This window comes from Liolophura sinensis, chromosome 1, assembly GCF_032854445.1.
Source record: "Liolophura sinensis isolate JHLJ2023 chromosome 1, CUHK_Ljap_v2, whole genome shotgun sequence".
Taxonomy (NCBI): Eukaryota; Metazoa; Mollusca; class Polyplacophora; order Chitonida; family Chitonidae; genus Liolophura; species Liolophura sinensis.
Genome location: NC_088295.1, coordinates 14,941,847 through 14,968,112, shown reverse-complemented (window position 1 = coordinate 14,968,112; position 26,266 = coordinate 14,941,847). Strand labels below are relative to the sequence as shown.

The window sequence follows — 26,266 nt, the reverse complement described above, 5'->3', positions numbered from 1 at the left end:
GTCACATATCAAAGTTTATTTCCTTACAGCAAAGCTGAATCAAAATAACAGCTGATATGTAATATATATAAAGTATTTAACGTGCATGTCAACGTCGGTAAATATGGATTAACTAGAAAAAACCCATTTAGGAAAAGCCTTCAAGCAATAACAAATTCAAGTCTTATATTTCGGAACCTTATAACAATGGATGGATGAAAGTTTTAAAGTCATGAATTTTAGTTGAAGGCTATAATACTTGTACCTACAGACTTTTCTATACATAGTACTCTTACATGGTGAACCCTTTAAGGTGGAAATACCTTGATGTTGACAACCTGCAGGTTCTGCTGTGGCAAAGGTATGTCTGTCTAGTAACTGAAAGACCTGCGTTTCTAAACACAGTAGGTTGTGACCATATGACCTAATCACACAAATCAGCAAAACAGATTTATATATTTCAAAATTACGCAAAATATGCTATAAATAGTGACTTTCAATCCATTAGATAATACTGACTTCATTACTATTCATGTAGATAATAAAATGTAAATGAAATACTGAAGACCATGAAAAACGAATAAAGTGGTATCACAGCAGTTGGAAATGTATAAATGGAATAAATTTAATGTATATACAATTTGCAGGGTGTATCATTATCACAATTAATGTCCTTGGTGTGAGATGTTATCAACCATGTTTGATTTCAATAGTTAATTGCCAAATGGCTGCCTACACTTGGAGAAGAAGAGCAACTCCACCAAGTACCCATTTACTTGGCTTCTCCTTGGATTTCAGGTTGAATGTCCAGACGAAAGTCGGACCTCGCATTTTGGTTTTGTAGACTGGACACTCATACACATTTCTGCTGTCCATTCTGTCAACTGGTATGGCTTTGAGGAAGATGACCGGCATGGTGGGTGCCAGCTCCTTCAACCTTGCCTCGGCTATCATACCCGTCTGGGTGTCCCATCGAGCACCTTCCATAAACAGGCCATGGATGTAAGCTCCTTCACGAGGTGGACCTGCCATGTCTTCACGTGTCCTCTTTGTGACGTCACACTGGAGCGTCATGCGATCCAGTGGCCATTCATTCTTACGTGCCATTTGCTGCATAATGGCAGTGAGGAAGGACTGAGGGTTGAAGAATCCACCAAGCCAGACAGCAGCTGGTAACTGGAAGTCAGACACCCAGGTCTCTAGCTCCTTAACTCTCTGCAGAAGGTCTGCATACCAGGCTCCCAATCTGAACAGGGATGGGTAGGCTCGCTTTGCCCATGTGCCTGGTACATTGTCCAGGAATAGAGCGTTGGACAGCTCTTCCATTTCGGAGGAGATTGTCAGCTCACCCTGAAATGTCACAAGGTAGGTAAACGTGAGAAAATGGCTGAGGGATGTCATATGAACTCCTGCTAATCAAAGTAAGCACAGTATGTGTCAATAATTGTAGATTATGCAGAGCAGAAGAATAGACTTTTTTTCTGTGCATGAAAGAGAAAGGTTTAATCTACTGACCTTCAAGCCGAGGTCAAGTTCCTTGAGTGAGCGCCTGATCTCTGAGGTTAGCATGTTCATCCTCTCACACTCCTGGAAGGCCACCACTACGTACGGGGTTCTCTCCTCCACAGGTACCTTGGCCATGATCTCTGCCATGTTGAACTCCTCAGGTAACTTCTCAGCAATCTCATCCAGGATCTGTTTTTGCTATTAACAGAAGAGGTTAAAGACACAATGACAAAAACTTCAACTGACTCCATTATAAAATTAAACTCATTAGACTGTTGTTTTTCCTCCCAAAGAACAAAGATTACAGGCAGATAAGAGGAACACTATGTAACCTAGATTTTAGATTATTGGGTTACCATTGACCCAAAGCAAAGGATGCATCTTCTAAATAAAATAAAAGAGAAGCATTATATGGACATGTGGTTTCAGTATTGTCAAGTCACACCCATACTGTATGACGTGCAAACTGAGGATCTGCACCTCATCAGGCAATCAGTATTCAGAAACTTACTCTCTCTTCCTTGGACACACCTCCACCTGCTCCAGCACCAGAGTCTCGAGGCTGCATCTCAAACACAGTTTTGAACAGATTCTCCGATGTGGAAGTTAAGAACTCAATCTCAGCATTAGGATGTAGACCATACAGGTAAGGTGTTTCTGGGGGCAGCGCCTCATCAATGTAAGCGTGGTAACCCTTGTAGTCAGAGTTGGGTGGGATAGGGAAACCAGGGGCCAGGTAGAGCTCTCCGTCAAGCTGGATATCACAGGCAAAAAAATGGTAAGTTCCAGTCACAAAGATGAGATCTTCTTACTAGCAGCTGATGGTGACAATGTGGTATATAACATTATCTATAGTTTACAGTTGTTATACAGATGTATAAAACGTCAGGGAATCAGCACTTTTTACACACATGTACAGGGTAACAGCAGTTATGTACCTTGTGATTGCACAAAAACCTCAAATAATAATTATCTCCCTACAGCAGTCTTATTTTTGTATTATTTCATTCATATGACCAGTATGAACAAAAACCTGAAAACTGACATCAGTGAGACATTGTACTCACCATCTCAGGGTGCATATACACCTCCAGGTAGGTCCTGCACAGCCTCCTGTCCCAGTCGTCTGTAATATGACCACCGTACATAATCTCTCCGAACAGATACCTCAGATCTTCCCAGGGTACCTTAGCGTTGGCTTCCAGGTAATTGTACAAGACGTTACAGCTGATGGTCAAATCACCTGTGTTAAAGGGGTAGGACCTGTTCCAACCTTGGGGTCCAAACTTACGCCTCTCACAAACAACAGCGTGGAAGTAACATAGGGCAAACAGGATGCTCTTGAACTCCACCTCACGAGCACACATTTCCATTGTGTCCTGGGAATTGAAATAAAATGAAATTATTAATGAAATAAACACTAATAAATTCTATGTGGCATTACTTGGTAAACTCAATACAACCCAGCAGGTTTTAATACAGTATTTACTATTGTCTCTTGTACTTTGCAGCAATATATGCATTTCCTGATCTAAACATGTAAGGTAAATTATATATCTATTTGCAATGGCTGAGAATGTTTTTTTCGTACCTGGTTGAAGTTGTCCAGAGCCTTGTGCAGATTGGCTTGCATTCCTGTTGGAGGCTCATGGTGATTTTGATATCAGACTCTAGGATACCCTGTGGGATAATGTGGGACTCCGGTGTTCCACTCGGCTCAGCACTGACAAACAAGCGATAGGCTTCATGACTGTCTAAGCTATACTGCTCATTTTCTTCTCCAGTGTAGGCAACCACTTAGCAACAAGATGAATATTCTGCAGAAAGAAAACCAATGGTATCATTAGGGTTCAACTGATGTTTAAAAAAAAACAACAAAAAACAGGGCACTCACTATAATTAACAACACCTGAAGTGTAAGCAATGTGAAGAACTTTTGTAAAAAAAAATCACCAGTTGTGTGTTAGGGAAGAATTCCCAGGTAATGCTTACATACCTGTAATGTAACCCAATGTCCCTCCCTAGCAGCCAATTCCATCGCTTGTTCTGCCACGATCTCCTGACCCTGACCCAGCGAGATGTTGTGGAAGTTGTTGTTGTCTTCCTTGAAGCCCAGTTTCTTGCCCAGTGCCTCCACATCCTTAAGGGGGTCGACACCAGGGGAGAGGATGAAGAAGACAGGGGTGGCTTGGTCAGACTCTTCATAAGACTTGGCAAATTCCACGCTACGACCTTCCACATACTTTGTTCCCATCTTCTCATCAATAAAGTTTCTGTAAAATCAGAACCTCAGTGTAAAATGTTTGTGAAAGAGGCACTTTGCTTCTTCGCATATACCTTGCTGTTATAGAGCCTTTTAGCTGTCTGTGCTTCTGTTTGACAATGGCAGGGCCTAATCAAGGTCATTTTTGAAGTGGTCAAAAGGGTTTGGGGATCCCAAATGAAAAATTTTCAAACTTTTGTGTTTTTTGCATATCTAAAGAATTGGTGAGACAATGGAGACAGCCTAATGAATCAATAGGGTACCCAAACTATTTGATTAAATCATCCTCTGAATTGCTGCAGAATTGCCTAATGAATCAAAAGGGTACCCAAACTATTTGATTAAATCATCCTCTGAATTGCTGCAGAATTGCCTAATGAATCAATAGGGTACCCAAACTATTTGATTAAATCATCCTCTGAATTGCTACAGAATAAAAATGATCAAGTTCAATGGGACAATTTCCTTCCCATCTACTTGAAAAGAATTACTTACGCCATGGCATAGGTCATACGATCTGGTCTCAGAGCTCTCATCATGCACAGTTTTTGCAGTGAACTCTTGTTTTTCCATTCTTGAGGGAACTTCTCTTTCTCAGGGCACTCACTCTCCACAAATTTCTTCCAGCGTTTGGCTGAGCCTTCAATGTCACGGTCCAAGTTACGGAACTCTTCCATGTTAGACATGGTCTGGAAAATCACAACATTGGCGAAGTTGAACATAGAGAGCAGATCAGGATCTACGGATTATTGCTCTTATTGTCCAACTTATATAAAAATGCCTCTTTTTTGGGAAATATTTTGAGAAGTTTTCAGTGACTGGGGCCACTTTCACAAACTTTGTAACACATTTTACTCGTAACATTCTCTGGATTATACTGCCATAAGGCAACGTCATTTACCAGAAAAGTTACACAAAACTGAGTTATAAAGTTTTGTGAAAGTGGCCTGAGAGTTATACAACAGTACTTTTCCATCAAGGCTCACAGACTTGATCAATTCAACAGAATTAAGATTTACAGTGAAGAAAAATGCATTTTTGGCAGAAATATTTCTCAACACACCTTGATTCCACCCCAGCTGTTGTTACTGAGGAAATCCACTGGGCTAGTCACATTGGGAGTTGTAGGGAAACGCAGTAGGAAGTCTAATTCAATGGGATTCACTTCCTTGTTGACCAGTAGGATCTGGAAAACAAAAAAACATTTTGAAAATAAGTAAATGCTAAAAGTGGTAATGTAAAATTCATTTAAGAATGTAATGCCACATTGCGTGCTAAGGCTAAATATTTATGAAGCATAATAAATAGCCTACTGGAATGAGCCTTTACCTGGAGTGCCATCTGAGTGGTGAAGATAAGTTTGTCCTTCTCAAAGAGACCTCTAGTTGTGTAAACAAAGACGGAGTAAGTGATACAGTCGATCAGGTTGGTCACACGCTGCTTCACTTCCTCAGCTGGCTCTGCACGTTCAATAGCCTTCTCAAACACAATGCTGAAAGCCTGGAAAAATGCATGGAAGGCATGTTTAAAGAGTTGTGCTTATCACAATGGCATTCTGCTGTGGTAACTTTCAATGAAAATTAGTCTTCTGATAACTCAGATTTAGATATCATTGATTCTATGACGAATATAAATAATAATTTGGTTTACATTATAAATCAATTGTATGATCTCACGCCAATGATGATTACCTTGAGTGAGAATTGGTACATAGGGTTGATTTTGTTAAGGTCATTCAAGATGAAGTAGAGCAGAGAAGCTCGGCCAGCAGCTGGTCTATAGATCTCCCTAGCAGTGTTGATTTCCTGCTCAGTTTTCTTGGCCTCTGTCACCTTGACCTCAATCTCAGCAGCTGTTCTCTTCGTTGTCTCCAGGTTCTCCACCAGGGCATAATCACCCAGGAAGTTACCTTCTGCAGCAGAGAGACGCGCTAACAGGGAATCTTCCAGCTCCTTCAGTTTGATCTTGAATTCATTCTGTTGACGAGTGAGGTCTGACTTGAGTTTCTCAAGATCTGGCCTCTCCTTGCTGACCACAGCAGCCAGTAGCTGATCTTCCAGGCCGTCACGGGTCACAGTGAAGTTGATCAGAGTTGTCTGAGCCTGCATTTCAGGTTTGTAGTGAGGGTTGGCCAGCTTGGTTTGCAAGATCAGACGGAAAGATGGGTTATACTCCACTTCTTTGTCACCCATCTTGATGGCACGTCCTTTCTTGATGGTGTTTCTCCCAAGCAGAGGGTCAAGTACAGGATCAATGGATTCTCCAATGTTTTCAATGAGGACAACATCTCCTGAAGAAACAGCTCTTTCAATGGCATCCAAGTATCCCTTCTGTCCCAGCCTGACAACCTTCAGGTTCTCTGCATACCTCATTTTGATCCACTTAACACCCTGAAGCTGGGGGTCAATCATCAGCGGCCAACGCTCACAGCTGGTCAGGATGGTGGCATTTTCAGTGGACATTCTGTCGCTGGGCAGCCCTTCATTATTCCAGGTGGCAATGTCAGCATCATCAATTAACATGGTCAGTGGATCTAAACCTTCTGAAACATTGATTGGAGTCTTCAGCTCTTTCAGGAAGGACAGCCAGTTGTTCTCCATTAGGTCCAGCCTGTACTGTTTGGTAAAGCAACCACTGTAGGAGATAAAGGCAGTCACCAGCAGTACATCTCCTGGCAAAGTCTTCTCCTGTTCCCTAAATGAACTGATAGAGTCTGCCCAACGCACATTTTCTGATGCCAGTCCACCCACTAGCCTGTTGGCAAGTTCAATGGTCTTGCCTGTTGTTTCTGCTTCCTGTTGGCACCGCAATTTCTCAGAGGTAGCCTTCTCAAACTCAGCTGTAAGTTTGCCTAGCTCATCTTCCAGAGACTGGATCTTGTTTTTGATCTGCTTCAACTTCTCCTGGGCTGCACTGAGTTCAGCATTAGCTTGAGCTAAGGCGTTACGTTTGGGTTCTACATCGCAAAAGATCTCATAGAACTTGACGATGTTAATGACCCAAGCACAGAGACCAGCAGCAGCAAGGGACTTGCTGCGAATGAAATCTGGGTTGAAATCTGGATCTGATAGGTAAGGCTGTACAGCCTTCAGACAGCTCTCATGGATGTTCTCCTTGTCATACTCAACGAGGTTCACCAGAAACTGGTCCACCTTGGCCATGATACCACTTTTAGCTGCCTTCCAACTCCTGTCCTTGGGCACCTTCCCACCAGGGGCCATCAGCACCATGACTGCAGAAATGACGTTAATAACTGCTGGTGGTGGTGAGCCAAATGACTTCAACTCTGTCAGGTTGCCCTGCAAAAAGAGGCATAGACACTGAGACAAACTATCAAGAATTAAACATGCATCAAACCCACAAACATCAGACGACTCTCATCTTAAGATTAATATATGCATGACTTGAATCTTTACCCATCACAGGAAATATAGTATGGTATTACCACCCACCTTATTCAGGGTATTCAGAGCCTCTTGTGCAGCAATAAGGGCGGGTTCGGCCTTGGCTAAATCTTGCTCGCAGTCCCTCTGCTTCTTGGAGACCTCCTCATTGATGACAGCCACTTTCTTCTCCTCTTCATCAGCCACCGCTTTCTCCTTGGACACTTTCTCAGTCTCTGCACCAACAACAGCGATCAGTTTGTTGGCTGCCTCATTCTTCACAGCCAGCTCCACCTCCTGGGAGGCGAGTTTGGACTTGAGGTCATCCACCTGTAACACACAACAGAGTCATACTTCACCTGTTGAGGATAGAAATATTATATATTTGATTCCTGGTAATGGCTGTGCCGAAGAATTTTCAGTTAGTATATCATGTGTCCTATACTTTACGTGTAAAACTGTTTTATTTGCCTTGAAACTTATCAGCATTTGGAACTGAGAGTAAGGTACAATATATGTGTACCAACCTGAGATGCAGTGCTTCGAAGTTTCTCCAAACCATTCTCCAAACGCACAATCTTGGCCTGTAATTCCTGGTTTTTCTTCTTCAGTAAGTTCTGATACAATACAATCATCTCCAAGAAACTCTTGGGTGTGGTGTAGTTGTACCGTCTTTCATTCAGCAGATATGAGGCACTCATTTCATTGACAGATTTGTGCGTGAATGCCATGAATTGAGAAATGGAGTCCCTTAGTTCAGGCTTAAAAAGAAAAAAAAAAAAAGAAATTAAAAAAAAAGTTAATTTCATTATTTTTTTTCTTAAATCTTACTTTTAGTATCACCACGAAAACATTGCACATCTTAAGCAAAAGTGGTTTATACCAAAAATGATAGCTTTCCAGCCATTAAAACAATTTTGAATATTATAATCTGAAACATTTATTTGCATAAAAACAGACCCACCGACAACAGATCCACGTCTTCGATAAATCTCCTGCTGACAGAGATTAGGGCATCTTCTGGCCACTCATGGAACCAATCAATGGAAGTACAATTGGTTATGGCCGGGAATTTCCTGCTCCTTACACGCAGAGTAGCACCCACGGGTGAGAAACACAATACAACCTGCAACAGTGACAATGCCATCAATGCGTGTTGAGACACAGAACATGGAAATGTAACAGTGAACAATGCCATCAACACTTATCACCTGTAAGAGTAAGAACAGACAATCATCAGAACATATTACATTTGTTCTTAAAAACTGATGTAATCCATCTGCCATTGCTAAATCTGGCAAAAAGTGTAGCCAAACTTGGAGATTTGTAGCCAAGTGCCTGACATCTATTATAAATTATGCAGCCACAAATATCTTCTGTTACAAACAATGCATTAACACCTTGCAGTTTTCCTACCTTGAGCTGTCTGCGAACCCTGTCGATGAAGAACCTCCAGCAGTTCTCTCTGCTATCCTCCAACCCAAGTCCTTTGACTTCATTCCTGACAGCACCGATAATGTTCTCCACTTCATCATCAGGGAAAAGATCTGGAATCTCACCAGATGCCAGTAGGTCGTTTATCAACACGAGGAATTTCTCGTCAGCCACTTGTCCATCTGTCATCAGGAACACTGTGCCCACGTTTTTAACTCCAGCCTTCATGTACAGAGCAGCCAGGTCCAACTTCAGATCAGGGATGCTGTAACCTTTACGCAGAGTTATCTGGAACACCTCCAAACTGCTGATAAAGGCAGCTAGACGGGACAAGCTCTGCTTTCCACTTCCGCCAACACCAATCAGTAGAGCGTTACCTCTGGGGGACTCCAGGATTCGGTTGATCCTGCATATGTGCATCATGGCATCTTCAAACAACACCAGGTTCATCACAGCATTCAGCTCATTGTACCCATCCAAGGCCTCTACCAGGATCTTGTTCAGCTCTGCCCAGCCCTCAGCAAACAAGTATTTAGGATCACCAATGCCTTGAGAAAAGTGGCAGTAGATGCAGGGTGTCTTGAAGACCACTTCTTCATCCATGTCCTGTAAATGACAAAGGGTTTGTGGGTAATGTTTTGTAATACATGTGTCGCATATAACAAACAGCTCACTCACAACTGCAATCATCAGGGAATACATCAATATAGATATTTAGACACTGAAATAACTACATGCATCTTGGGCCCAGTGAGAATACACCCAAAAGTCGTGTTTCACTAGAGACTGCATTTTCACAGGTCTTGAGATAGTGGTTTCAGTTTGACAAATTTATATGCATAGTTTCTTACTCATAATAGTAAATTGCCAGGTACCAGCATCTCTTTTCTATTGAGTCTATTACATAATAACAAGAGACAAAGCATACCTCAAAGTTCTTCTTGATGATTTCTTTCTGCAGTTTGTCATAGGTCTCTAAATCCGACATATCCACCAGCTTGTCACTGTAGACTCTCTGCGCCTCATGTTTCCACAACCTGACCAACTCTGGGACGGTCTTCGCACATTCGGCATTTGAAAACAGCATACCCTGCATCATAAAACATACAAATTACATGTAGTTTGTTTTACATGATCTGGATTAAACAATATGGGGAATGGTAAACAATGCACTGTGGAATATTTTTACTAATTTGTGGTATTTTACTTTTTGTTACAACAAGTGACAACAATGTCTAAAAGGACACTGGAGTGCAGCTTAAGCTTAAAGAGCTAATTGCGTATCATAACATCTTGAAAACAAGGTCAAAAGTTAAGGATTGAGATTGTCTAAAGTTCTCTGTAGTGGAATAAAACCGCTATTATAATTTTTGAAAGGTATTATGCGGAAACAAAACTTTTCCGATGTTTCCAATTTTGCCTGGTGTAAGGTTAACACATTTTGTCAGCCATTGCTGACACAGTCACAAATGACACTACTTTCAAAAGTTTCTGATGTCTTTCCAGTATAGCTGTCTTACTTAACGTCAAGCATGTCTGATTCAAGGTCACATAGGGAATATTTTCACTTCACACCTGGCAAATTTTACCATAAATGACAAAGATTATGCTTTTTAGGACTCTCCAGTTATTCAGTCAGTGTATTATTAAATCCTTTTGTGTTAGCTCTGCTCCATAGGATTTCCTTCACATCATTTAACATTTTCACCTCGTTTCTCTTTTCTATAAGATTGAATAATTATTTGTCACACGAAAATATACCTGGAAAATGTTGGACAAGTCTCTCAAATTGAAAATGTAGTGGAATTTGATGGCTGTAGGTAGGAAGGTTGTTGACATCTTGGCATGTAGGGCTAAAGCACCATTCACAAGATTGTGGGCAAATTTCTGAACTGGGGAGGCAAATCCATTCATGGCGAGATGCTGGGAGAGAATGCTGGAGTAGATTGTAATCAGAGCATCTTGTCCTGGGAAATTCATGGCGAACACACAGAAGTGACGCTGTGGGCAAAAAGAGTATTGGGTTACTCACAGAATATTAACATGTCAAAAAAAAAAAAAAAGGGGAACCGTGATTGATGCATTTAGAAAATATTTAAGTTTATGTTTAAGTCTTCATCTAATATGAAATATATGATATGCAAGATAGTGTGAAACAACAATCATGTAAACAAAATTCATATTGTACCTGTATGTTTACCTTGAATATTTGGTCTATTTTAAAATAAAGCTATTCACACCTGTAGCCTAGAATCGATGGTAAAGCTTCCAGCAGTGGGGTTCATGCAGGCCACATACTGTGTGTTGTGGATGTCCTTCTGGGTCAGCTTTGCTCGGTCATACCAATGGCTATGATCAATGTGTTGACGGATGAGAGTGTGGGGCTGCACAGTGAAGTACTGGTCAACCTGTAGAGGCAATATGATATGGTGAAACACTAGAAACAAAATGGAATATGTGTAAAAGTTATAGGAATTATTCTGAAGACACCATTCAAAATCGAAAGTATAAATTGAGCTTCACAGATGACTTTTCAGTATATCCTGTCCTTACTAAGCATTGTCACACTGTGCATTTCGACATGCTCTGGGAAATTTTGGAACTTTTGTCTAAACAAACATATATATGTTCGTAGAGTGCTGGTCAAAATGTCCATTTATTCTAAGATCCATGCAAACTTAATTATTGTGAAAAATTTTTTGTTAAATTGCCTATTTATGTGTGAAATGTATATTTCATTAAATTATTGGCTGTCTACCTCTGGCATGTTCATGTCATCAATGAAGTAGATGAGTCTCTTGGTGCCGGGTGGTCCAAAGTTTCGCCCGGCTTTCTTCTCTAATGGCTTCTCCAGCACACGCTGTAACATCTCTGAGGTGGTGTAGAAGTTGAAGGGCACATTAGCCACCATGTAACTGTCAGGCAGACTGTTCAGTTTGTCCTGGAGCAGTACAGTTTTACCTGTACCAGCATTACCCACCAACATCACAGGGCGCTTCTTCTCCACTAACATGTCCAGGAAATACTTCACACGAATTGTCTCTGAGGTTGGCACCAGTGCAGCCTGTTAATGCGGAAAAAAAACATCATTACCTAACTGAAGTACACAGCAGAAATTGACACAAATTGTCATGACTGTTCACAGAACTGGTATGAATAAGACAAATGTAAATGAGAGAGAGACACATTAAACTTACAAGAACTCTTGTATGTGGAATGATTGTTAAATTACAAAACTAGAACTTTGATGGAGTGACCCTATAGTCTTACCTGAAGAGGCAGATCAGGGTCCAGCTCATACTTGGGAACCTTTCTTGACCAAGGCTCAAATTTGTGTGTTTCTGCATCAATGAAGTAGTCAAATACTGTGCCTTGGCCTGGGAACTTGACAGTCTTAAATTCTGTCACCCACCACTTGGTGAATTCAACACGATAGTCCACAAGCTGGAAAATATTAAAAATTGCCAGATGTTAAAAACACAAGAAAAAAAACACACAGGGAAAACTTTATTTTGAGTATTCAAAAGTGGTTACCTTTGGGTTACTTCCACAAAAGGCAATATTATGCACATCACATAAAAAATAGGCTGATATTGGTGTGAACATACCTGGTCTTGAAAGGTAACGCCACCAAAGGCCCAGACACAGGCAAAGACAAAGTAGAGCTCATACAGCTCCTTGGGGCAGTCAGGTGGAGTGTTCTCGGGGGTGAGGAGGCATTCCAAAAGGTAACACAACATCTGGATCTGGCTGATCTCGGCCACAGGTGTAATCTTCTTGAAGCGAGTCCTCATGGTCTCCAGACACACCGGGCAGTACTTATCAAACAGGATCGTCAGGTTAGCCCTCTCTGACTGTACCTCACGGGTGTCGATCCAGCTCTGTACATATCTACAAACAAGATGGACATGGCACTAATAATAACAAAATTCTCTTCATTTATCACATTGTAGTTTATGCCATTTATTCTTTACATATTTTTCCCCCTCCAATCTAGTTGTGACTTTCAAGCTACTCTGCCTGTTTTATTGTTCAAAAAATAAATTAAGTAATATTCACTGAATATTTCCCACTGATGTTTATATTATACTTACGGATTCCAGCCAAGATCCTGAGGGTTGACATACAGAATGCCTGCTCTTGACACTGTAGCTGGTGTTGCTGTTTTCAGATGGCTGATCTCAAAGAGCAGCCTCATGGAAGGTGTGAGAGGGATTCGCTCGTTACTGGCCAGAGTCAACACCTTGTTGTCATCCATCACAGTGTTCAGGGATTCAATCCACATAGGATCAATATCACCGTCAAGAACAATCCACTTAGGACTCTCCCCAGGGGAGTTTGCTAGGTCTCTCATCACCACAGAGAACAGACCTGAAATCAGCAAGCAAAACATTTAGGTGCAATGTGTGACTCATTTTAAGTAATATCTCCATTGAAGGAAGCAAAAGTTTATGGAAATAAGCCAGACAGCTGTTTGATTTATCAGTACATATGTACAGAATGGGCCACATATGGGATAAACAAATGCACTTGGCCATTTACACCTATGCTATAACTGCACAAAATGTTCGCTGAATTTTGCTGAAAAGACTCACCATCCTTCCATTCTCTGGTAGAGGGGTTGATGATACCAAACAGCTCGTCATTTGTCACTGCTTTAGGATCCAAGTCAATAGCAACTGGTTTCTTGCCCAGATTCCTGTAGGTCCTGATAAGAGTTCCCCAGACCTTACTCTTTCCTGAGCCGGCATTTCCTAGCAAGAACACGGAATGACGCACCTCAAACAACTCTTGGAGTTGAACAATCTGAAAACAGAGCACACACTTTAGTTCCATATGTAATTTTTCACATTTTCTCTGAATCATTATGAAGGGGGGTTTTCACATTGTGAAGATTTACACTTAACTGACGCTGGAATACCACATGCAGACTGATAGATACCAGGAGACTGATAGAAAGATTGCAATGAATTTAGAACCGCAGCTTGATTGAAGGCTATGTTACCTTGAGAATGAAGTTATCCTCAGCCTGGAGCTTTTGGTCCAGAGTGGCTTGTCGGATGTGTTTTTCAAACTCCAAGTCTCTCTTTCTGGGTACATCTAAAGCTGGGAACAGATCCCCGATCAGGCCCATAAAGATGGGGGAGTCATCAGCCACAATCTTGGGCACGTTGAAATCTCTCAGGGCTCTCATCAACACCTATAAACACATCAAAGACCAAAACTGACATGAAATGTAATACATCCCGCACGAATTTATAAGACGGATCTAATTATCTGCGTAGAAAAAGAAAAGTTAATTCTGGCAATGTTGAGAAAGTGCCTTTAAAACATGCAAAAAGTGCTTTCACACATGTATATCAGATTTGGTGTATTGAAATAAAATGGCATGCGACACTGACCTGATCCTCTGGTCGACCTGGGTCACTTCTCTTCAGGGATCCAGCCACCACCAATACAGACTTGATGGCCCGCAAACCCCAATCGTAATGGTCCTGAAAAATAAATACAAGGCTGAGTGAAAAACATGTTCAGTCTACATGCAGTGTTAGTTAAATCATGTTTCACTGCAATTTTTTTGTATATTGCCCGAGTAGCTGGAGGCACAGAAGAGAAAAACGCATGAATGACACATAATCACAGATTGATGCCGATCAGGGAAGACAACTGTGTTTGAAAGGGAAATAAAAAAAAAAAAAGCTAGTGAGGGGAAAGTGGTATTTCTGGATTACCTGTTTTGACAGGAGCTCTTTACATAAGCTGTACAGAGTGATGAACTTCCTGGCAAGGAGACGTGCATCAAGGAAACCTTCAGCCACCAACATAATTTCACAAATCAGCTCAAAATCTGGCACGACCATAGCACAGGGCCTGCAATAAATCAAAGTATTTTATTTCATGCAAAGTTTGAAACATCAAAATGACATACACTGTAGAATTAAAAAAACAGGCCCTGTTGAAGGAGTTCTTAAAACTGTCACATGACTTTACACAGGAAATTCCAACAGATCTGAAATGTTTTCTTTTGAAACAACAGAAACAGAAGCCTATAGATATAATTTGTAAATGCGAAGGTCAAGTAAAAATATACAAGTTTACACTATGTAAGTAAGAGATAATACACCAACAAAAAAGAAATTTACCTGAAAAGGGCTTTCAGATTTTCTGGTAGCTCTGTACGTCCAGCATACCCTGGGTTCATGGTGATGAAGATACCCACAGTGGGGATTAGACTGATGACCTCACCCAGGAAGTTGAAAATCTTCTTGTTGTCTCGGATTGCGTCTTGAATACACTTGACTTGGACAGCCACCACAGACAACACTTCCACCGAGATACGATTGAACTCATCAAAGCATCCCCAGGCTCCTGACTGGGCCAAACCTTTGTAGATGTTCCCAATGGACTAAATGCACAGAAAGGAAAACAAAAATGTTAAACAAAACGGAAAATCGCTTTACTACAACTAACAACCAAAAATTGCAAAATTGTTTCTTGATGGTCATTATTTTTTGTTCACATTCTCCTAGAAAACAAAAAACTGAGCAGTTCAGCATGTTTCTTAAACTCTCAAGTTTTGTAGACCATTACAAATATTGGCACATGGATGTAGCCTGTACAAACCTTGTAGTCCATCTGTTCAGAGCAGTTGAACACATATACCATGATGCCCAAAGCTCTGCCCAAATCTTTGGTTGTTTCAGTTTTTCCTGTTCCAGCTGGTCCTGCTGGGGCACCGCTCATGGTCAAGTGGAGAGACTGGGTGAGTGTGATGTAACATCTACAACAAGTATTCAGATCAAATACATCATAGTGCTTAGTCAGCACAACATTACTACATGTATGTACAAAGACAGTTTCCAGTTGTTTATCTACGGGAAATATGAAATTCATTTCATTACTCATGAAGATATTTATTATTGATTTATTTATTTGATGGTGGTCAGCATAAGGCTGGGGGCAAAGAACCACTGAAGTGAAACTGAAATTGAGCTGTGAGTTTACCTGTCAGTGAGTGGGGTTATGACCAGACGAGGGGTGTTGCCTAAATACTCGTGAGAGTAACGGAACTGGGCGTCACAGATGTTGGCATAACAGTCTTTATCATTGTCGTCCCATCTATGTCTAAGCTGGGAGAGCCAGGTGAAGGCTTGGGAGCTGTCCACCTTGTTTGTGATCAGCTTCGTCACTACATCCCTGGCATGCACGTCAATGGTACAGATTGTCATGATCTTTTGTCTGTCCCCCTTTGTCAGTTCTCCAACCAACATGGTGATCAAGGCATTCAGCTGGTTCACCTGAACAAAATACCCTTCCATTAGGCATTCCGCATCTTGTAAAAAGTAAGCTTTCCTTTATACAACTGCTAAATAATTCAATGGCCAATACGCAAACATTTATTACAACTATCAAATACCAGTTACTTGAAACTAAATTTTGAATTCTATATTGAACATCTTAAATCTCCTTAAATATCAATTACTGATACTAATTTTTAATTCCATACTTAAAATCATAAATCACCATACCTATCTACGCACCTGCTTTTTGAAGTAATCCTTCAGAGCATTTTCATAGCCCTCCTCCAAACGGCCAAATGCGATGTTGACTTCTGTGGTCCACCAGATCTGTGTTCCACAAAGAGCCACCTGGGCTGGGTAATCAAACAACCACTGTTCTCTGGGCTTCTCCTCATATGACACAACGGCTTCTGTCATCTCATGTCGTACAGTGCTGCGCATCGAGTCCAGCAAGGTGTTTAACCAGACCTCAACCTGTTGATAGAGACATGAGGAGAGACATTTTTCATTTCATCGCATTACCAGACCAGCCTAACTTGACAAAGAATCATGAAATAAAATGTTTGCTTGCAATTATACATAAATTTAGAAGCTTGAGACCTGAATGATAACTTAAAAGCATAAAAGAATTCAACAAGCCTTGAAAAATGTTTGGAAGACGTGGTTATGTGTGAAGATTCAATGACAGACCTGTCCTGAGCAGTCACAGGGTTTGTCCATATCCACATATTCTCCATCCTTACTGTACATGGCTAGGGCAGTCTTGGTGTCATTGCCAGCATCGTCCTGTTTAAACTTCAGGTGAGCCAAACTGTCAAACAGCTTCGTCAGATGGCGGGCAACCTAAAATTATACATTGGAAGGCAATGAAAGGAATGTCCAGACAAGGTTTATAGATATTTGTTTTGTGAAATTCATTCAACAAATTTCTAAAGATTTCTTGATTTTTGGATGTGATAAATCCTGCAGAGATATATTAAAAGAGATGATCTTGTATTCTTACTCACCGCTGTTGGATTGTTTCCATTGGACAAGATATCCAGCAAGTCAGCAGAAGAGACAAAATAGAACCTGGGGAAAGCCAGTCGTTTGGTCTCCAGGTACTCAGCCAGTGCTTTCTCACATAGCACCAAATGCTCCTGTAATGCCTCCAATCTCTCGAACAACCGGGGCTGATTGGTCGCTTCCACTACATTGGTAGTCTTTTCCACTTCACCAACAAGTGCCTACAATACAGGCATAACTATAGTGAAGAACTGATTTATGTATTTATTTTATTGGTGTCTTATGCTTTACTCAAGAATAGTTCACTAATATAACAGCAGGCAGCATTATGATGGGAGGAAACTGGGCACAGCCTGGGGAAACCCAAAGCTCAATGTTATGTGCCTAGTTCATCAACATTGTACCAACATATCTGACTCTGGGAATATCAGCTAATCAGTATTTACCTTGAAGTCATTGTCAATTCCATCAAATCTTTCTGAGTCTTCAGGAAGCTGTTTCCTAATATCCTCTGAGCCGATAAAGATACTCTCCAGGTGAGACCAGGTTCTTTGTACTTCCATGTAGATAGAGATCACTTGATCCGCTGTGGACAGTTTCTTCTGCCAGGAAGACACCTCCGTTAGGAAGTGGGCAATGAACTTGGACGTCAGCATGTTCTGAAGTTGAACCTGGAAAGATACACGTTTAGAACAGAACTAAGGAGAGAAAGAACCAAGCAGTGAAACAGTTTCTGAAAATGATTGAAAGAAACTTTAGCCATCTATACCAAATACTATGACAGACTTGTTTTCCAAAGACCTAGAACAAAATGATACAAACGGGCTACTTTGGATCACATCGCTGTAGATTTACCTGGTTATCTTCCAGTGTTTCAATCAACTCCTCGCTGGTCTTGAGAATGGTGATTCCTGTGCGAGGATGTTTCTCATGCTCAAACTCCATGGTGGCCCACGTGACATCCAACTCCTTCAGCACTTTCTCCATGCTCATTTCCTTCACAGCCTTGTCCACAATGTTGCGCACTTCATCCTCAAAGTTGTGCAGGTTGAGTGACAGCAAGTCAGACAGGTTTGTGTTGTCATCCATAACAAAACGTACCTGGTCAGATCACAAACATAACACCATGAATATTAACACCAATCATTAACCAATACTTTGTAAAAGTTGGTTTTCTTTTCTTTTCGTACAGCTAAAGAGGAAGATTATGTTACCTTTGTGGCAGCCATGAGTTGTTGCCAATGGCGCTCCCTGATAGCTGGGTTCTGCAGTTCACCAACTGCCCTCAGGGAAGTCAGCATGTTCTTCACAGTGTTCTCCACACCACTGTATGCATCCCATGCTCTCATCTCCTTATCCAGGGCTCGAATATCTTTGGAGAACTTCTTACAGTCCATGTCCATCTGTTCCACGTTGATCTCCTTCCAAGGTGTGGTCTTCCAGTCATCAATACTGGACCTCACAATGAAGATGTAATCCCACAGGGTCTTCAGCAGGCGAAGCTCCTTCCTACACTGTTTCAGTTGTTTGAAGTCTGGAACGTTGACTTCAAACAGACCAGCTGATTCCAACAGAGCATTCATCTCTCTCTCCATAGACAAGATCTCTTCATTGTACTAGAGAATAAAAAAATGCTCACATCAACAATACACAGGAGACCTGTGGGTCACATGCCTTGTGTCTTGAATTCAAACTTACAACATACACATAAAGCAATAGTTTAAACTGATTGCTGGCAGTACTTTTATTTTCTGTCACTATAGATTACCTGCAAAGTCTTGACCTTCCTACAATCAGTATTTACAAGAAAGCTTGTGAAAAATCCCTTACAAAGTCTTCTGAAAATTGATGGTCACAGAGGTAATGAGCTAAGTCACAGAATTAAACATACCTTGTCAAGACTCCTGTATGGTTCATTACATTCATACAAGAAAGGTGGAATTTTCCTAAACAGTTCCCTGAACTTGTGCTGATTGACATCAAATGTCGCGCTCTTCTTTCGGATGTTGGCTACCTCATTGGCTTGCAGTGGTGCCACCTGCTGCTTAACTGTGATGGCTATCTTCTTTGTGTTGTTCCACTGCTCGGGTAACTCCTGTTAAAAATCACAAAAGGTTACAGTCATTTATGCATTTATAGGACACTTGGTTTATTCGGTGAAAAAACCACACAGAAAGCATTAATACTTGGATCAAGATGAATCAACTTGTCTATTATTCCCTAAATGACCAGCACATACCTGTAGCTGTAAGTGGACTTCCTCCGGCATCTCCTGGTCGTATGTTTTCAGCAGCTCAATGGTGTGTTTCAGAGGCTCAAACATCTCGTCTGTGTTTGCTTGTCTCTCCTTCACAGCAAACAGATTGCCCATGACAGCAACCAGACCTGCATAATCACCCTCCTCCACAGGCTTCGTCAGTCCATCATCTGCCTGCTTGATAAACTGTGCCAGCTCCTTCAAGCTGTAACACAAACAAACAGTGTCAGACACAGAAAGCATTATTTAAGATGCAGACAGTTTCAACAATTACTATAGGTATTTACTAAAATAATGGTAATGTTCTATAATTGCGGAATGAAATAGAGAAAAATAAGTTGCAAAACACAGCCACTTTGTCTCTTCACATAAGTTCACAATACTGACCTGTTGGTGACATGATCGATCAGATGCTGTTTGAACATGAAGCTCCACCTCTTTACAATGTTTAATAGGGCCTGTTTGAATGGCCGAGCATCCACTCTGAACCAGTACTCAAAGATGTTAGTGCCTTCCAAATGCTCAATCTCTTCGTACACTTTCTCATAAGTGTCAATCTGTAAAAGGAACGAGTGACTGTCAAACACCAAGAGAAAGCAGCAAGTCAATTTGCGTCAGACTTGTAATACCAAGAGCATTTCACTCTAAATTTGCTTAGAGACTTTTTTTTTTTAGACTTTTTGCACAAGCTTTTAAAATGGTGGTGAGGCAATGAGGATGGCAAATACATACCTGTTCCTTGAACTGTGCCAACGTTGGAGGACACTCAGGAACTCCCTCCTCAGCATTAGCTTCTATCTCCTCTGTAGTAAGCACATGATTGTACAGCAGGAACTGTCTCATGAACTCATTCCTGTCATCCACCCAGAGGTACGCGTAGTTGTCAAACGAGTTCCTGAACTCACAGGCCTTGTTCATAATGTTCTGTACCCTGTCCATCAGCTCCTGTCTCATCTCTGACAGCTCCTCCATGTCCTCCAGGTCAGGCTAAGGCAGTGGAAATCACAGTTATATACTACATCACCTTACACAATGAAGTATTGCAATGCAACCTCCTATAAACTATTGGCAGAGGAGATGACAAATATTTAATTCAGTGTCAACCAATATCACCTGAAGGAGTAAACAGACAAATAAGATCCATGAAAAGCAAGGCTCAAACAGGCTCCACCTGCAAAAATGTTAACTGACCTGGTAATGCTCTTGTCCACTGTGAGCAGCCAATCTGGGTACCAGGGACGATTGTTTGTAGATGTCTCCCACCAGACCATCCACCAGGTCATAGAAACCATCAGCCACGCCGTAGTCCAGTGATGGCATAAACACCATCTCCGGCACCTGTAACTCCAGGTGGGCCTCAAACAGTGGGAGAGGACTGTTTTTAGTTTCAGTGTTGTCCAGTAGAAAGTTCAGACTGCAGTTGATGGTGTTGAAGAAACCATCCACCACAAACTCATCCACATAGTCCACATAGGCTTTCCAGATTTCTGAGCTCTCATCTGCCTTGAAGAGATCCATGTTCTCCTGCAAACACAGATATATATGGTGGAATAACAATGATATTGCGATATTCTTCAATTTATTTTTATACTTATTTCAACACACTTGCACTAGGTATATCACAGCAAAAAACAGTGGAAATCAAGATATGGATGGACTGTTATGGTAGAAAACAGAAACAAACAGCATTATCATGTAAGGCAACCCATCAGAGATTACTGCCACAGAAAACTGTAAGAATACGATCCTCCGTAGCTGAAAGGCCTCACCTTGAGCAGTTTATGCAGCTGTTCTCCTGTTGTGCGGATTTCGGTGTAGCGTTTCTTCAGTCGTTCCTCCCTATCATCCAGATGTAGCAGTGAGTCGTGTTTGTCATCTTTCCGCTCAAACAGTGGCGTCTTGCTCCAGGTGGACATGAGTCTCTGGATCTCATCCACATTGTCCTTGGCCTTCTGAACTCTGATGTCAAGGTCATGCACCATATCTCGGGTGGCCTGGATGTATTCCCAAATACCTGCAACCGGAAAAAGAATAAGCTGATTATATGTTCATGAAAAGCATCTTAATTTACATATTATCACGACCACATACTAAAGTTGTATTGAAGAACAAGTTACCATGTACTTACCATCTGAATTCCAGTTTAGACTCTTCTCTGCTTTCTCCAACTGTGCATCAATTTCCTGCAGCTGGTTTTCAACCAGTGGGAACTCCACCTCCAAGACTGTGGTCCTCACCTTGTTGTACCATTTGACAGTCAGGTCAAGGTTAGCCACATACTGGAAGAATGTGTCATTTCGTGCAAAGATGGAGGAGGCGCTTGAGGGAATCTCCTGTGTTTCTTGTGTTTCCAGATACTTGACTTCTCTCAACACAGCCACAAGCTGAAAATACAAGCCTGAAACTTTAGCAAAGTAACTTTGTGAATTCTCCAAGAGACTTCTAAAACTGAACAAACTGTTACATTACCATATATGGTAACTGACCCGAAAGTTTCTTGAAAAAGTCCAACAAGGCAAAAGAATGTCATAAAATATTACTTTTGATCCTGAAATGCTCCAAACAAACTCTCTGTATCAGGTAAAATGTGTGACCCAGTCATGTGCAAAATTTTAGATTGTATACTCTTTTAGGTATCAGAATCTATGTCAAGTACAAGTCATTTATGATTCAGAATGAAACGTACCTGAGGGTCAAAGTTGACAGCAATGAGTTTCGTCTCCTCATTGCGGGTAAGGAGAGGCAATGACAAGTTAAATCCACAGGCCTCATCCACACCTTCAGTCCATTCTTTGTAGATATTCTGTTCATAACTGAAAATTAACATTAACCATAGGATTATAAACTTGCAAAATCGTATTCATGTCATATGCATATCTTCAAGCTGAAATAGATCCGCACCCATGGCATTCTTACAAGATGATTCCAATCACATGACAGGTTCATTCAAACTGGGACTAACATTACAGTTATATTAGTCCCAGATTCAAATTAATTTTAATAGAATATTTTGCTTTATTTGCTTACCCATTCAGAAGCTCCATCATCTCTTCATATTTTGTGAACACAAGCTTTGCTTCTTCTGTTTCCATACATCTGAAGTAGAAATATCAATTTTATATAGCCAAATTACAAAAAATCAAAAAGTTACTGTCCTATTAACGCACATAAAGAGTCAATGTAAGGTTTATAATTCTGTGAATGTATGAAGAACTGTGATTTTATGCCAACAGCTTTCATCTTTGAACACATTTAGTGATCGAAGCAGCTGTATATTTACTATTCAGATCTTCTTTCTTTAAAGACTTAAACAAAAGCATACATTGTAAAAAAGGAGGCGAGAGGAAATGACCAAGTACTTACGGGTTTTCAATATGTTTGAAGTTGTGTAATGGCTGTGTGATACGCTCCCTCAGCTCATGGGACCACCTGAGGCCTCCTGCTACTAGTGGCATGTTCTTGTGGACAGGGGCCCTACCTCTCTCAGCCTTCACGCTCATCTGTTTGTCATAGATCTCCTTGGCAGTGTCCAGTTCATCATGCATCATCCTGATCACCACTGGGTATTTGTCATTGAAGTCTGCCTTGATCAGTGCTCTATCCAATAAGCTTCCCATGATGTCCAGCAGCTGAAATTAATAACATGGATTACCTTGAAATTGATGGCTATTTTGCAAGAATGCTAAACACATCACAAACCCTACAGCAAAGGAATTAACTACGCTAATTCAATGCACGAAAGAGTTTTTGTCCATAATTTTGAAATCCTAATTCAATGTTAGATGACGGTTTGATGGAGTATCAGATACAGCATCTGTCACACCGGTAAATTAACAGAATGCCATCAATGACAGCAAGATCAAATTACTACTTCTGCTTTACCTTGTAGACAGCTTCCAAGCCACTGCAATCATCAAAGGCCTGACAAATGATGGTGGCCAATCGTCTGTCCAGGTCAGCTACCTTGTTGTTAAAGTTAGTGTAGTCAGTGATAAACTCAGTCTGAGTTGGGTCCATACAGTCATATGAGCGTTCAGTGAAAACTTTGAACAGCTCATTGAACTCCTCAAACACTTGCACAACTTGCTGACTCAGACTTTTGCCTTTTATGCCACCAATTTCTATCTTCTCCAGCTTCATGAATTCAATGGCTGTCTCCATTAGTTCCTATATAAGCAAATCAAAACTGGGTATAAGATAAATGTATATGCAATGATTGTATATATCTATGTATTTAACTATTACTGTCAAACTTTTATAGTTGTCATTACTTATTCAAATGTAAATTACTTATGACCTGGAAATAAAAATGAACAATATCATTGATAATTTCCAGGACTGATTCAGTAAAGTGATACAAAATATAATTAACAAATCATTTTCAACCTCCACGAGTTAAAGCAACATACCAGTACAATTTCAACTCGCTCAACAAATTTGTCATAGCGAGCAAAGACTAGATCTGGGGCAAACTCCCACTCTTTGGTCTCTTTGTCCTTGAAGTAGTCCTTCATTTTGCCTTTGTACTCATCATATGTTTTCTTGAAGCACCTCAAGACATCTAAAGACTCCTGTACTTTGTCAATCGTCTCTTCAACTTCACCTTTGAAAATCTCAGTGGGATCAAGGAATGCCTTGGCCTAATGTTCAAAAAAGAAAAAAAAATAATTCCAAGTCAAAAGATTTGTCCTAATTGCTTTATTACAGAACTTGGCTTATACATGTTAGTATACCAGAGGTCTTTATTCTCAATCTCATGCACAGTCTGACTGAGTTATTAGGCTTAAAGGATTGTTTGCAAAGTGCCCTCTCAACAAATAAAATGCCATGTCACTTGATATCTTGTTATTAATGAAAAATATGCTTACATCACAGTTAATGGCCAATAGCCAAAACATGCAGTGGATAATATGTACACATTAGTGCTCTACAAACTAACCTGTTGTATAAGCAAGTTACAGGTCTCCTGTAGTAAGACTATAATCCTGGCAGGTGTGTTATAATACTGGGAGTTTGCCCACAGAAGGCAGACTGTATGCATGAGTGGCTCCACCAATTTCTTTGTGTCTCCAAACTCAGCTCCTTCAATGTCTTCAAAGTGGGTTCTTAATGGTTTCAGGTACATGTTGATATCCTGCGCCTCAGACAATGCTGAAATTGCAAATGCAAAGAAGTTTTCATAATTTTGATACTTGATGTTAAATGAACATATGTGCAGTGGAATGATAAGAATACCTTTAGCTTCATTTTTCAGAAAAAAATTAATGTCTTACCCGATACAACATCTCTGAAGATGTTTTTGAATGAAGGAAAGTAACTGCTATTTGTCTTCTCCAGCAGTTCTGCCATCTTTCTAACTTTGGGATCCCTGAGCTGCAAAGTTAAGGTAAAAAGTTAATTCATGATTTGAATTAAGCTCTCCAAACACCAAATCAACAAACGTTATTTAACTGGATAGGCTATCAATGAACTTTTTTTTCCGTAAAAAAAAAAAATCAAGTTCATACCTGATCATATATACATTCCAGATTTTGAGCCTTATTTTGCCAAAATTTCAATTCAACAAATGGTGTTGGATTCTGGCCTTCCAGAAGAAGCTGGGCTGAGTCTCGTTTTAGCACTTCTCTTATCTGATGTGTCCATTCAATGATAACTGACTCAATGGCATGCACCAGATTCCTGTCATATATATCAAGCCTGCAAGCAGAAAAAAATATATAAAATATACAAAACCTTATAGAAATATGTACATGCATTAAAAAAAACGCTACATGCATATTCTTTTAGGTCATACAGGTAATTGAATTTACAGATACATATTTTATGAGTAGTTTGCAAAAACTCCACTTGTCACACTCAACAGTGCTCACTTTTCATCATCTTCTTGAATCTGTTCAATTCTCTCTGTTCCCACTGGAAGGGGCAGCAAAGTCTTCCCTTTAACCTGTCCAGCCACAACATATACATTACTTTTCAGGTTGTGTACATGTCTCTGAACATCCCCAGACACAACATGAGGCCACTGGTCATGATTTCTGTCATTTGCCAGGAGGGGCACCAGAACCTGTAAAAATTTATGTGCAAAAATGATCAAATAAACTGCCAGAATTCTATACTTATTAAAACAAACATATTCCAAAGCATTCCACTTCACTAACCAATCACTAACAGTCAATCGGTTTAATAACGTTCAGTAAGTATCATACACTTTTTCTATGAGAAACATTTTTCCACAGTTTTTATGAATGTAGAGAATAACATACTGAATAAACTATTACTCTACAACAGTTTATGATAATTATTGTAGTCATGCACTAATTTGATGTAACAGCACTTAGCAATTACTGGAGTTATTTAAGTAGAGTATATTTTTGGAGAATAGACACTGATAGAGACATATTAAAATCATTTATTACTAAGATATGTCATTTAATTATGGTTATTAGCATTATTTTACGTGAATTGTATGTACAATTTATTATTAATAAAAAAAAACACAATTTACCTCATCGACAAATGCTGACAGCTGGTCCATTGGGGAATATGACAGATCTCCATATATCAGTGCATTTTTCAAGTTTGAGTCTTTCTGAATAGTTTCCTTCCCTCGTTTCACAAAATAACATGCTTTCCCTTTGGGATTGTTGGGCCATTCATGCTGCACGACCAGTCCGCCTGCAGGCTGTAGTGCCACGACGAGTGTATTGTGATCACCCTTTTCGAAATAGTCAATAAACATCTGTTTGTTTTCATCGACATTGTATAGTTTCATCCACTTGTCTGGCTTGATTTTCATAGTCTTGAGGACATAGTCCGCGACAAATTCCACACGGACATCGTTCAGTTCTAGTTCCGCAGCCATCTTTGATTCCAAAATAGCACAACTTACACAAACATCCACAAAGTGACGCCTGCTGGGCGACAAAAAATAAGTTACACACTACCCCTTTGATACTTGGCTAACACCTATTTCTTCTGTGTGTTTACACAATTAACAGTCCAACATTTTCGCCAAAATGTTGGATTTGCAGTCAACCCAAGACTGCGTGCACGGTTTTGTACCCGCAGTTTGGTGGTATCTATAACAGCGTTGTTAGCGGTTGCTAGGGAATGGTGCACGTGCCCAGGCGCCTCGTTT

The 26,266-nt window shown here is 40.5% G+C and overlaps 1 protein-coding gene across 1 annotated transcript; it reads right to left on the bottom strand.

The window, feature by feature from the left end:
* Window positions 1-8: 8 nt before the first annotated feature.
* Window positions 9-26,202, bottom strand: LOC135461995 (dynein beta chain, ciliary-like). Its single transcript, XM_064739315.1, is given in 53 exon segments — window positions 9-1,329; window positions 1,495-1,683; window positions 1,997-2,239; window positions 2,553-2,864; window positions 3,077-3,135; window positions 3,138-3,242; window positions 3,245-3,302; window positions 3,482-3,758; window positions 4,244-4,437; window positions 4,812-4,934; window positions 5,078-5,248; window positions 5,440-7,047; window positions 7,201-7,461; window positions 7,659-7,892; window positions 8,096-8,257; window positions 8,548-9,171; window positions 9,494-9,655; window positions 10,327-10,566; window positions 10,806-10,973; window positions 11,324-11,629; window positions 11,836-12,009; window positions 12,174-12,456; window positions 12,660-12,936; window positions 13,161-13,371; window positions 13,571-13,765; window positions 13,968-14,060; window positions 14,298-14,436; window positions 14,709-14,971; window positions 15,190-15,346; window positions 15,571-15,863; window positions 16,107-16,340; window positions 16,557-16,709; window positions 16,874-17,092; window positions 17,318-17,542; window positions 17,727-17,972; window positions 18,086-18,487; window positions 18,763-18,966; window positions 19,111-19,333; window positions 19,516-19,685; window positions 19,861-20,115; window positions 20,320-20,652; window positions 20,898-21,142; window positions 21,257-21,512; window positions 21,815-21,941; window positions 22,156-22,224; window positions 22,492-22,757; window positions 23,011-23,295; window positions 23,538-23,768; window positions 24,068-24,279; window positions 24,402-24,501; window positions 24,636-24,825; window positions 24,999-25,192; window positions 25,634-26,202. Coding segments are annotated over 53 exon segments (13,395 nt in total). The 5' UTR covers window positions 25,991-26,202; the 3' UTR covers window positions 9-711.
* Between the last annotated feature and the right edge of the window lie 64 nt (window positions 26,203-26,266).